At 32.5% G+C, this 12,604-nt stretch overlaps 2 protein-coding genes across 8 annotated transcripts in view; both read left to right on the plus strand.

Moving 5' to 3' along the window:
• LOC135137645 (neuroglobin-like) overlaps positions 1-3,131 on the plus strand; it is a 316,194-nt gene extending 313,063 nt beyond the window's left edge. For all 7 annotated transcript variants that reach the window (XM_064067358.1, XM_064067359.1, XM_064067364.1 and 4 more), the window contains exon 4: positions 2,605-3,131. In XM_064067358.1, the coding sequence (XP_063923428.1) occupies positions 2,605-2,751 (147 nt within the window). In that variant the 3' untranslated portion in view covers positions 2,752-3,131. The remainder of the gene's footprint in view (positions 1-2,604) is intronic.
• Positions 3,132-7,043: 3,912 nt separating this feature from the next.
• On the plus strand, positions 7,044-7,957 carry LOC135137336 (uncharacterized). Its single transcript, XM_064066959.1, has 4 exons — positions 7,044-7,091; positions 7,154-7,321; positions 7,373-7,572; positions 7,648-7,957. Exons 1-4 carry the CDS (start codon positions 7,044-7,046, stop codon positions 7,955-7,957), a joined length of 726 nt encoding a protein of 241 aa, XP_063923029.1.
• The last annotated feature ends 4,647 nt before the right edge of the window (positions 7,958-12,604 follow it).

Below are 12,604 nucleotides of genomic sequence, written 5' to 3' on the forward strand. Positions count from 1 at the left end.
ATTAAAATTTTTGTCCAAATTCGCTGTACGCCTCTGATAAAAAGGTCGTATCTGTAGCAACAAAAGGGACTCTTATTTTTTTACTATTGTTACAGTTACTAGGATATACTAAAATAAATTGGTTTTACCTATTTATCCTTCAGTAGCGTCTAAAAAGTTTGGATATGGGTTAATTTTTCCCTTATAATTTTGATGACACAAAATAAGTTTTTCAGACTTCTTAGACTTCGCGAAGAATTGTCAATTTTGTTGTACGTACCTTTCAATAACGCCCTGTATTACTAGTGGAATAAATATTAAGTATAAATTACATTTTGTTCCGTATATGAACATTATATATTTATTTTCCCTATAACACCGAAAATTCAAAATTACAATAATCTAGAGTATAGACAATACTTACTAACCTAAAGCGGAATTACAACTTCGGTAACTTATATTCTGTCTACCCTACTCTTCTCACTTTGCCCCGTCCCCACCTCTACAAGGACGTAGAAGGACGAATTTGGGATGGATCCGCCATCTACCTAGTCTTTGTTTCTGAATATTTCTAAACTTTGGTGAATATCTAGAAATTTACAATTATTATTAATATGTACCTACTAATTTTAAACAGTTTACATCGTATACTATGAGTGATTTTTCAAATCTTCCGAATTTAAGATGAGCCACGTGTTCTTCGAATCCCGTGGTAATTGACCTTTTTGTTTGCCCAATATCTATAATCAAAAATACAATGATATTTTTGATTACAAACTTTATAAATAAATCCTTTCTTTATCCTACGCTGTGTGAAGACTCTGACCGAATGTATGAACAACCTTATCGAGTCCTCTGAAAACTTTTTCTTACCCTTTTGGTACTGACGGGACAAAAAAGATTGTGACCAAAAACGTCTTCTCTGAGTTTTCTGTTTGAAAAGTAGAAGATTCAGCGATCGTTTTTTTTTTTTTCTAGAATATCATATCAACAAAGTATATATTCAACTAACTAATGTCAGTCAGAATATAAGATTTTTCAACTGAACGGGCAATTTTTCCAGCAGCATGAAGGAGTGACAATGTATTCTTTCATGACTGAATTTTTCACCAGCCCATTTGAAAAGTGTTTTCTATTGATATTTGGATGACATTTTTCACGAACAAACAAAAAACAACAGGTAACCACCCTTTCTTTATACACTAATAAATTAGAAATGGTCATAAGTTACAATTTGGTGTTTATATTTAGGAAAAATACCAGTACATTTCGCTACATCACTGCCGACCATCACTTTTTTCATCAGAAAATGGCAAGCCTCAATTTTTTGGTCAACAATCCCTTACCGTTCCCCTGAATAAGGAAAGGTTCAAAAAAGAATTCAGAATCATTAGAGATTTAACCAGATGTAACGAGTTTGAACCAGGACTAGTTGATAAATTAATTAATAAATTTAAATTTAAGAAATTGGTCGCCAAATCTTTAACTTTTTAAACAGAAAACCTAAAGAAGATGGTTTTGGCAATAATCCCTTCTGCTCCTTTAGTAACAAAAGAGCTAGAAAAAGTTTTCACAGGGCTCGCTATTAAAATTGCCTATACATCTGGAAAGAGTCTTCAAAGTTTTCTCGGAAACCCTGCACATACTGTATGGTCTAATGAAAAATCGGGCATTTATGAAATAAACTTTAATATTGTAATAAAAAATATAATGATCAAATAGAAAGATCAATCATCACGCAATAGGCCTTTGGCACGATTAAGATGGCCGTTGATTCAGTGGTACCAACCAAAGTGAAACAAATTCTAATATTTGTTCACATTCGATTGGTGGATTTAGTGAGACCAAATTTTCTTTGGCCAGATTCTCCGATTTTAAATATGATACAGTTAATGTCTAATATTCACAGTAACATTCTAAAAATTTATACCTACTTTTTTTTATTTTAACAATGCTTCTTCATGGCATTTTAATAACATCTTTGACGATGACATTTTTTTTTAAATCAATTTTTTTTTCGTCTATTTACCCCAACCTCTTCTAATTGTTTTACAAATCGTTTGGAAATTTGGATAGAGAATTTTAAAGAAAATAGAACTTGAAGTGTATCAACTATAGAGTACTGCTTATCTACCTACAGTTCTTCGATTGTAGCTTGTGTAAATGATATTTCTAGCTCACACATGCCACTAATAAAATTTATGAAAATCTAAACGAAAAAGAAGAAAATAGATACGTAGTAAAGAAAAAAAAAATTTTTTAAAAAAACGTGTTGAAAATTTCTAAGATAGTAGAAGAAATTCTGCTTCACCATCACCATATGGCAACTTTAAAATGATGGCCAGAATATCTAATATTTAATTAACTTGGTGTTAATTTCCTATTCTATCCTTTTGTATTTGTCAAGTACTAGAAACACCTACATTTCAAAATGAAATAATTCTTTAACACTTTATTAAAAACGATAATAGAACAGATCACAACAACGTGAAAAAATCTTTCAGTAATAATAATAACTTCCCCATCTTTATTGGCCCGAAAAAATTCCAATTTATGTTTGAAATTTCATTTCTCGATCACATCATTTATCTAAATCTCTTGCTAAGACCACTTCTCTGTCCACAGAAAATAGAAAAACCCTTCCTGACGGCCGTCGAAACGACCCTAGGAGACCGTTACACCGAAAATGTGGAGAACATCTACAAAATCACGATAAAGTTTATCATCGAAACGCTGATAAAAGGTTACGACAACGCCAACGCGACGACGTGAAAAACAACAGACTGAAGAACGAGCCCATCACTGCTGTGTACACTCGAAAACATTTATAAACACATAAAACAACATACAGTTAATTATTGTGAACCAACGCATGAGTGGGTGGATGGGAGGAAGAATGGGTCATAGACGTTTTAGTATCGTAGATATGTTGTATGCTTATGTGCTTATGCCTTCCATTTGTATAACTACCTGATTATGATTATGGTTATGAGTACTTAGGGTTTGGTTGACTAGTGATGTGTCAATAGCGATGGTAGTTTTATTTATGCCATTTTTTTTTAAATAAAGTTATGCAACCACGAGTTCTATCGTTACGATCAGATTGCATAACTTTGTTTTCGTTCTCACGAAATAGGTCAATTGGAAGTCAATTTTTTGAAAAAAGGTACCAATATTTTGTATATCCCTGAACTGGTCTTACAGAATCCACATAGTTTAACAACTGTTAGGTACGGTGTGCTGATTCTAAGTCTGCGAACATGTATGGAGAGCCTTATCATTATTATTATTATTACATCTTGTAAATATTTTATATTAGTACTAAACACAATACGTTTTTATATGATAAATAATAAAAATTGTTAATTATTGTGTATATTATACGTATAATGATATTGAAGATGTGTATTTTGTGCTACACATTATATGTATGTACTCATAGTATACTGTATGTATCATGTTCACCAACAAAATCAGATTCATGTTAATCGTCTAAGAAAATACTGTTATTTATGTATTATGATATATAGTTACATGTACACGGTGTTTTATTTCATCATCGAACCAAGAATAAGTAGGTACTTATCTGTAAATAATATAATAGTTATAAATGATTGGTACACATAATCGTTGACGAGAATGTGTGTAATCGATTAGAACTAAGATTAATAAATTTATCATTGGCAGCAATTTCACCTTTTACAGTACATCTTACTAGAGTTTGACATCATCGTTTTTAGTAATGTTATAAAACTATTGCTCTGTTCGTAAGCTTTCAGTCTATAATTTCATAAATTTACTTAAATGAAAAACAAAATCTTATTTAAAAGAGTTAAAGTTTTATTATAATGCGTATGTTATTGTTACCAGTCACTGAGAACCCATTAAATGACTTAAGGTTATTCGTTATTGGGCATAAGCATTTTATAGAAGTTTATTATTGGAGGCAAATATAACAGTTAGATACATCAGTATGACCACAGATTCCCAAATGCAGACGAACCACACGAAAAAATTATATAATCAAGAAATTGTGTTCCTCCGATATTAAAATTTACTATTGGCTTAAAGTTGAAAGTAGCATGAAGATATATTAGATACTTTTTCATGGTTTAGTTTAAACTGAAATTAATATTAGGTACAGCCACACATAAATGTAATAGACCAATTTCGCGCTTTGAAGAATTCATCACATGTAGTAAACAGTGTGGCAGTAATTATCACATTTCTTGTGCAGGTTTGGATGATATTACTTTTGCTGAGTTAAAAAAAATGCCCTAAACAACTCACATCATGTTGCTGTAAATTTTGCAGTATAAAAACGATTTCGGGTGCGGCGCCCAATGTATTAAATCTTTCTGACATACCTTCATCCTACTTATCAAGTTTGGAGGATGTTTTGCATAAAGTGTTATCTACTTATATGAATCCCGTAATAGAGCAACTCAACTCTCTTAATGCCCTAGTTACTAAGTTATCTACTGAAAATAAGTTATTGCGTACTGAAATAACAAATTTAAACCAACCTCTTAATCGCTAACCGCAAGCTGATGAATCAAAGTTCACCCAAAAGGAGCAAAGTATTAAAAAGAGTTATGATGAATCCCTTTGCGAAAATTCTGCTGAATCAATAATAATTAAACCCAAAAATAACGAATAATCTGCTGCGAAAATTAAATTAGATGTAATTGGTTTCATTGATCCTCCAAATCCGATGATACAAATTGGAAAAGTGAAAACTTTGAAGGATGGAGGTGTATTCTTGCGTTGCAAGGAAGTTAAGGAGTTTAGGAAAATAGCTAAATTAATTAATTAATTAATAAACTTTTATTTTGTACAGGTATTATACCCAATTACAGAAAATATACATTCTTCATGCGAGTTAAATGATACGTTGAAATTACTTAAAATAAAAATAAAAAGAAGAGAAAAATAAATTAATAAATATAAATTAAGTTAACCTCCATTGTCCAAATAAGCTACGATGTGGTGTCTAATTTTTGTAATAGCATCGAGATGGAGGTCGCAGTTCCAAGCAACCTTATTGAAATTATTGCATACTACATTCAATGGTGACTTACATAAAATATTTGTTCTGCAGGGTTGTGGATAAAATGTAAAAACTTGACGAGCATGATGAGTTCTGGGGACTAAAAAGTTGATGTTTTCTGGAAGCTATGTTCAGTCTACACGATTGTTCAAAAGTTTACATAAAAACAAAATGCCGGATGATATCCTACGGGTTTTGAGTGATGTAAACTGAAATCTTTGAAGTAACAATATATGATCAATGCCACGTGGGGGATATGTCCCATCAACATTATAACTTGAAAACTTCAGAAATTTCCTCTGAACAGATTCTACATGAGTAATATGTATTTCGTAAATCGGAGACCATACACACGCACAATATTCCAGCCTAGAACAAACTAGAGCACAGTATAGAGCTGAATGCTGATAAAGACCGAATATTCGTGAACTCTTTGCAATTTCCATAGATGAATCCATAGGTTTTGAATGCTTTGGAAATGGTATCCTGTATATGGTTTACAAAGCTAAGTTTCATATCGTATATGACACCGAGATCCTTATAAATATCTGTTCTTTTAAGTTCCGAATTTCCCATAGCGTATGTGAAGACAATAGGTTTTAATTTTCGTATGAAGCACATGACAATACATTTTAGGATATTAAGAGCGATTGGATTTCTCAAGCACCAGTTAATTAATATATTGATATCTTCTTGGAGTTGAAGACAATCATCAATGCCTGTGATTTTGTCGTAGATCTTTAAGTCATCAGCGAATAGTAATTTTCGATTTAGTAATACATTAGGCAAATCATTAATAAATATTAAAAATAGTAACGGGCCCCAATTAGATCCTTGCGGAACCCCAGATGTTGGCACCGATGATTTCGACAGAGTTAGAAAATTCCATCAACAGCAATTTTTTTAGTAAAATGAAGTGATCAATTTGATCAAAGGCCTTCTAAAAATCAGTAAAAATTACGTCAACTTGACCATTATCATCGAATATTTCAGAAATATCTTGCGTAATGCACATAAGGTTAATTGTTGTTGATCTTTTTTCCATAAAGTCATGCTGAAAGGGCGAAATTGACTACTTAACAGAGGTATATAAGCGTTCATATGAAATGGTTTCTAATACTTTCGCGAAGTTACACAGAAGAGATATTGGACGATAATTTTAAATCAACCTAACGTCTCCTTTTTTAAATATGGGACCAATAATGGATTTTTTCGATATAAAAGGGAAAGATGATGTTTTAAGGATAACATTGAATATGTAAAATAGCGGTTCAACTAATACGGAGCCAGTATCTTTCAGGAAAAACTAGGGATGCCATCACTTCCTGCGGTAAATGAATTTTTACAATGATTTAAGGTAACCAGAATTTCTTCTCTAGAAATATGGTCTATATCTATTGACAAACTGACATCATTACAAATAAATTATCTTTTAGTATGCAGCCTGTTACGGAGGAACAGTTAGTAGAAGTTATCAGTACTTTAACAAACAAGCTTACTTTTGGTGAGGATCTTATCCCCAGTTTTCTTGTTCGGGATGCTAGATTTGTGTTAGCTAAACCGTTATCAATAATAATCAATCTAGCTATAAAAAGTTCTGTTTTTCCGGATTCTTTGAAATGTGCTAGAATCACACCAATTTTCAAAAAGGGAGATAAGTCAGATGTTAATAATTACAGACCCATTTCAATTCTTTCTAACTTTGCCAAAATATTCGAGTTAGTCATTTATAGAAACATCTTGTGCAATGTTCGTAGTCATTTGTCAACACACCAACATGGATTTATTTCTGGTCGCTCAACTGTTACCAATCTGGCTACGTTGACCCAATATCTCAGTGAGATTCTTGACAACTGTGGGCAGGTTGATGTCATTTACACCGATTTCTCCAGTGCTTTTGATAGCATCAATCACAGTATTTTATTGCAAAAGCTTAGTGCATTCGGATTTACGTCTAGCTTTTTAAAACTCATAGCGTCTTACCTCATTAATAGAATCAATTTTGTTTTTTACAATGGTTTCACGTCGTTTAGTTATGTTGGATCCTCTGGGGTACCTCAAGGTTCTAATTTGGGTCCGCTACTATTTACATTGTTTATCAATGATTTGCTTGCGTCTATGAAGTATAAAATACTAGCTTATGCTGATGACATAAAACTATATGCCTCTATCGACAGTGAATCTGATTATATTAATTTTCAAGCTCAATTAAATCTGTTTATTGATGGCTGTCAGTTTTTGCAATTAAGACTAAATCCTGATAAGTGTTTCTATCTGACTTATACAAAAAAAGTAAATCCAATTCCTACTTCTTATGTAATTTGTAACCAATCATTACAAAAGAGAGAAATTGTTAAAGATCTTGGTCTTACCTTTGATCCGCAGTTATCTTTTATTGAGCACATCAGTGACATATGTTTAACTTCTTCCAAGATGTTGGGATTTATATACCGTAAAACTATTGGCTTTATGAACCCTTGTTTAATTAAAACTCTATATGTTGCATTTATAGTCAGTAAACTGGAGTATGCTTCTATCGTATGGTATCCAATTTATGTTACACACCAGTTCGCAATTGAGAAAATTCAGCGTCGGTTCTTGAAATTTTTTACTTTTAGGTGTGAAGATATTTATCCAGAGCGAAATGCTAATTACAATATGTTAATGCAAAGACATGGGGTCATAAGTCTTGCCAGAAGGAGAGAAATACATAGTGCCAGCTTTGCATGGAAATTGGTGAACGGGAAACTTGATTGTCTTGATCTCTTGTCGTCGTTAAAGTTCTCTGTCCCACGGATTGCAACTCGTCATATGTCTACATTCGATTTTCCAACTCCTAAATCCAATATTCTTTGGAAAGCTCCCATTACTCACATGTCTAGAAATGCTAACAAAGAATATGATGATATTTTTGCTATTATGATGTAGTTTGCAATTTCAGCTAGTTTATTTCTTTATTTTGTTATAAATTATTATTAGTAACAGTTACGTTTAGATTTAGATTTTTTTGTTTGTTGTATTTATTTGTATCTATTTTACTTTGTATTACTTTTTATTTTGTCCTATAATTGGTGTCTGTTGGGCAAATAAATTCTATTATTATTATTATTATTAATATTAATATTATTACAATCAACAGACACAGAGTTTAAACTTGTGCTATTCGAGTCAGTAAATACACTACAAAAGTACTGATTAAAGCTATCAACAATAGTTTCAGGTGTTGATAATGTTTGATCATTATAATGCATGATACCAGGAATTCTAGAGTTCCCTTTTCTTTGTTGTACAAAACCCCAAAATTTTTTGGAATTATTAATAAAATTGGATTGAATATCCTCAATATACGACTTGTAAGCCTCGGTAATTAAAGATTTAATTTTTGAACGATAAGATTTAAATAAATCGAAATAATATTGTGATCGATACATTTTAAATTTAGTACGATAGGTGGAGTTTTTACGAATTGCTTCGGTAATTTCTGAGGTGAACCAGAGTGGATAATTGTGGTAACGTTTAACATTCACATTGGGAACATATTTTCCAAATAAATTCACCAATACACCGTAAAAACTATCGCAAGCATCTTCAACATCAGTTTTACCTTTTAAAAAAGTCCAGTTAACTGTACAAAAAGATTGATAGAGAAGGGAAAAATTATCTTTCCTGAAGTTAAAACACTGCGAAATCGAATATCAAGAGATGGATGGTATCTATCTTCACTAACAATACAAGATGGATAGAACATTTAGGGCCGGTTTATAGAACAGCGAGTTAAATATTTAATCCTCGATTAGTTTAACAGAGAATTAAAACGTGGAATATGAGCCCGTGATTGGTTAAAATATGCGCGTTGCCTCGCAACGGACCTCAGTTAAAAGTTAATCGCGAATTAACTTTAACTTCGCTTTCTATAAATCGGGTCTTAAGATTGGAATAAACTAAATCAAGGATAGAGCCAAAACTATTTGGTCATCTGTTGTGTTGAGTAAGGTTGAGGAAATGACTAAAAGTGTCAACTTTAGATTAAATGGATTAACAGTTTCTGATGGTGTATTGAAGTCAGCAATGATTATAATATCATCTTCACAGTTACCGTAAAGGTTTGAAAAAAGATCGAAAAAAAGATTAAAGTTATTGAAGGAGGAATGTATATTACGAATATAAGTAGTTTATTAGTGTTTTTAGAATTAATTATACATGCTCCCAACTAACGGGCCAATTTCAAGTTGGTTTGCAATTAATTGCAAGCGCCGTTGCTATGGTGATCTCGTAGAACTCTTAATACAAACCATTATATTTTTGCGAGGTTACCATAGCAACGCAGCTTGCAATTAATTGCAAACCAACTTGAAATTGGCCCGTTAGTCAATAGTAGGGACAGTAAATGTACCTAATGATAGATAGATCTAAAGAAGTCGATTCAATCGAGTTACGAATATAGTCTTTGCCATTTCTATTGAAACACCACTTGTTAATCGTAAATTTGGCAACGTTTATATTCAGACAATTTTCTAACTAAAAGCCGTTGTCAATCCACTGAAAGCTGTTACCAATTGCTAAATTTTAAGCAAAATCAACAGGTAGTGTTTCAATAGAAATGGCAAAGACAATAGATAAAAGAACTCCACCACCCCGAGATACTGATAACGATTCAAAATTACGATCGCTACGGTAAACCACGTAGTTATTTGAAATTAACTCACTACTGGATATATCATCTGACAGCCACGTTTCGCTTACTGTGATAATATTATAGTTAAAAATAGAAGTTGCATTATAAGTTTCCTGAATCTTGGTCTGCAAGCCACGCACATTTTGGTAAAGGCAAGAAATTGAAGTATTATAATTGGGTAAACCGTTCAGTTTAAATTGACGATCTTAGGTGAACCATTGAAATAACGTATCCTTAGGTTACCTTTCCCGTTTTTTGTACGGGCAGCTAGCTCCTCTTTAAGTTGTTTGTAGTAAGATATTTGTCAAGGTGTACGGTCCGAAGAGAGAGATAAATTTTTGTAACAGTCGTTGTTCTTCATCAACACCGAAAATTATTAAATTATCTTTTCTCTTTTGCCGCTCAGTGAATTCCTGAATAACATCTTCAAATTGCACAAATTGTGGATTGAATAGTCGGCAAGCTGGATTTCAGCTCAATGATTTGAGTTTAAAGATCCTCTTTGATTTGATTAATATTAGTAGTTATTTGCTCTTAAAAAGCGGTTATTAGAGTCTTAATTCTTAATATCTTTGAATTGACTTATATTAGTGTAACAAGAATTACAAACAACTTTAACAACTCATTTATTTGGATATCTCAAAAGTGTTTGACAGGTTAGATCATGCTCTCTTGATTAATAAACTCAGTGATTTCGGTTTTTGTTCTAGGCTTATTAAACTTTTCATGTCACATTTGCATAAAAGAAAACAGTTTGTACATTGCTTTGGATGTAGTTTTCCATAACCCTGTATAAAAAAGTGCACAGTGCGAACGATAATGCTGCACTATTAAATTTGGATCCATACCATTCAGCTTTAAATATTTTTCTGTTAAATATTTTCTCCTCCGAAAGATCCGTTTTTATCAGTCACCCAAATACATATATATTTTGGAAGTTCTTTCAAGATAAAAGGGAGCAAACACGAATTTCTTGTAGAATGCATAAGTCTCACTATTATTTCAGATGGGCGAATTAACTTAGCTTTAAAGAAATTAAAACCTAATATGTGTGCCGGCTTGAACTGTCTTCCTGCATTTTGTGTATTGCTAATTAAACTAAGTAGTACATTTCAGAATGTTTGGAGGCAAAGGAATTTGTAGAGTTCTCAAATCTGGTGAGTTATTCGATGTGCGTAATTATTACAGGCTCATCTCTATTCTGTAAATCAGCGTGGCTTTACACGTCGTCGACGTTCAATAGTCAGCAATCTCACTTATATTACCCCGGTATTTATTAAGCTATTTGGACGGTAGATGACACTCAAGATACACAAATATATCTAAACATTTTAGTTATAGATTACTTTGTTCTTAGGCGCTTCTCTTAATATTTAATCTTTAATTATTCTTTATTGTTCTTATTTAAGTTCTTTTTACATGAATATCTTTGATTTCCTGTGGGGGGTGCCCAATAATTCTCAATCCCCAACAATTAACAATTTATTCACAAACGTTGTTCACATAAGAGGAAATACAAACGGTGTTGGGTTCAGAGAAAATACTAAAGAACTAATTCTCGCTAGCCCTCTGGTGGGGGAAAACGCCTGGGTTCAGGCCTATATAGACTGCGCCACACCTGTAATTGTGTGTTTTACCTGTAGGAATAAATTCTATTATTATTATTATTAATATTAATATTATTAAAGCATTACGCTGTATAAATCATACTATACTTTTCTGTAAACTGCATCAATTTGTTTCTCTATTTAGCCCAAACATCCCGCCTTAAATTGACTTGTGAAAAAAAATTGAAAGCCCGCAAAAAATTCAAAAATTTGACCTTGACTGTGATCGTCTAACAAAATGGAAGCCTACGTTGTGTTTCTGAAAAATGGCGGAATGCGTTCAGATGCAAGTGTTGGGCCCCAAGTTTGGAAAAGTACCGCGAAATAAAACGCCAAATATATGGAGCACAAAAAATTATTTATTCATCCACTGACAAAAAAAAATAAAAAAAAGCGTTGTAGCACGAGCGGAGGTTGGGACTCCTGGTCGTAGCTGTTCTACTACCCACGACGGTAATTTTATTTATCGCAAGTACTGCCGCCCAACACGAAGAACATGCTTAGACGAGCAGGCCGTTACGTCTGCAAACTCATGATTGGATCCCGGCTGTGAACAGAAGCCGACAGCGTCACGTCGTGCAGACTGTTCCCCTGATCTTTATACAAAACCTGCATCTTTTGTGCAGTTGACATGATAAATCCCGCCAGCTCGACTAGGAACGGCGCACTCCACTTCCATCATGTGTTTCTGTGTTATTTAACCTCAATTCCATTTAAATGTTCAGTTCTTATAAATCTGATATTAAACTCAAAAAGAGCAATAAACAACACTTAAATTCGTCATACAATCTAGTGAAATTTTAAACGACAAATAATTATTATTTGAGATTAAGATTGGACGACAGATAATTTTTGTGATGGAAACAAGCATCAAAAAAACATTTACATAAAAAAAAACAGCAAAGATTTATAAAAACAAAAGATGTGGTGTGGAATAAACTTGTGCACATAAAATATTACATGAAAGTTTACAGTCAATTTAAATTATACAACAAAGAAAATTACTGAAGTTAAAATTGTGAGATAGAGAAATATTGGGTGAGGTAAAAATTGCAAAGCTAACAAATTTACATGAGATTAATATTTGCCACATTTTATTAACGATTCAAACAAAGAATTTATATGATGTTACATTATGCCATGATTCAAGTGATTGGTTACTTAAAGCAATTTGTTTTGAGGGTTTATATCGTGGGTAGTTTACCCCACACAAAACATATGATAAATAAACACAAAATTCATCAGGCGTTGCGAGGAAAGCTCCTAGGTTATGTAATTATTCGCGTTGCGAGG

Source organism: Zophobas morio, unplaced genomic scaffold (genome assembly GCF_036711695.1).
Source record: "Zophobas morio isolate AGI-343-1 ecotype UQ-CSIRO unplaced genomic scaffold, CSIRO_AGI_Zmor_V1 ptg000029l, whole genome shotgun sequence".
NCBI lineage: Eukaryota > Metazoa > Arthropoda > Insecta > Coleoptera > Tenebrionidae > Zophobas > Zophobas morio.

What these genes read in the sequence shown, in the direction of transcription:
- LOC135137336 (XM_064066959.1), top strand. Translation starts at nt 7,044, where the DNA reads ATGGTTTCACGTCGTTTAGTTATGTTGGATCCTCTGGGGTACCTCAAG. An exon ending in ATCCTCTGGGGTACCTCAAG is followed by an intron (nt 7,092 to 7,153) that starts GTTCTAATTTGG and finishes GCGTCTATGAAG; the next exon opens with TATAAAATACTAGCTTATGC. An exon ending in ATCTGACTTATACAAAAAAA is followed by an intron (nt 7,322 to 7,372) that starts GTAAATCCAATT and finishes TCATTACAAAAG; the next exon opens with AGAGAAATTGTTAAAGATCT.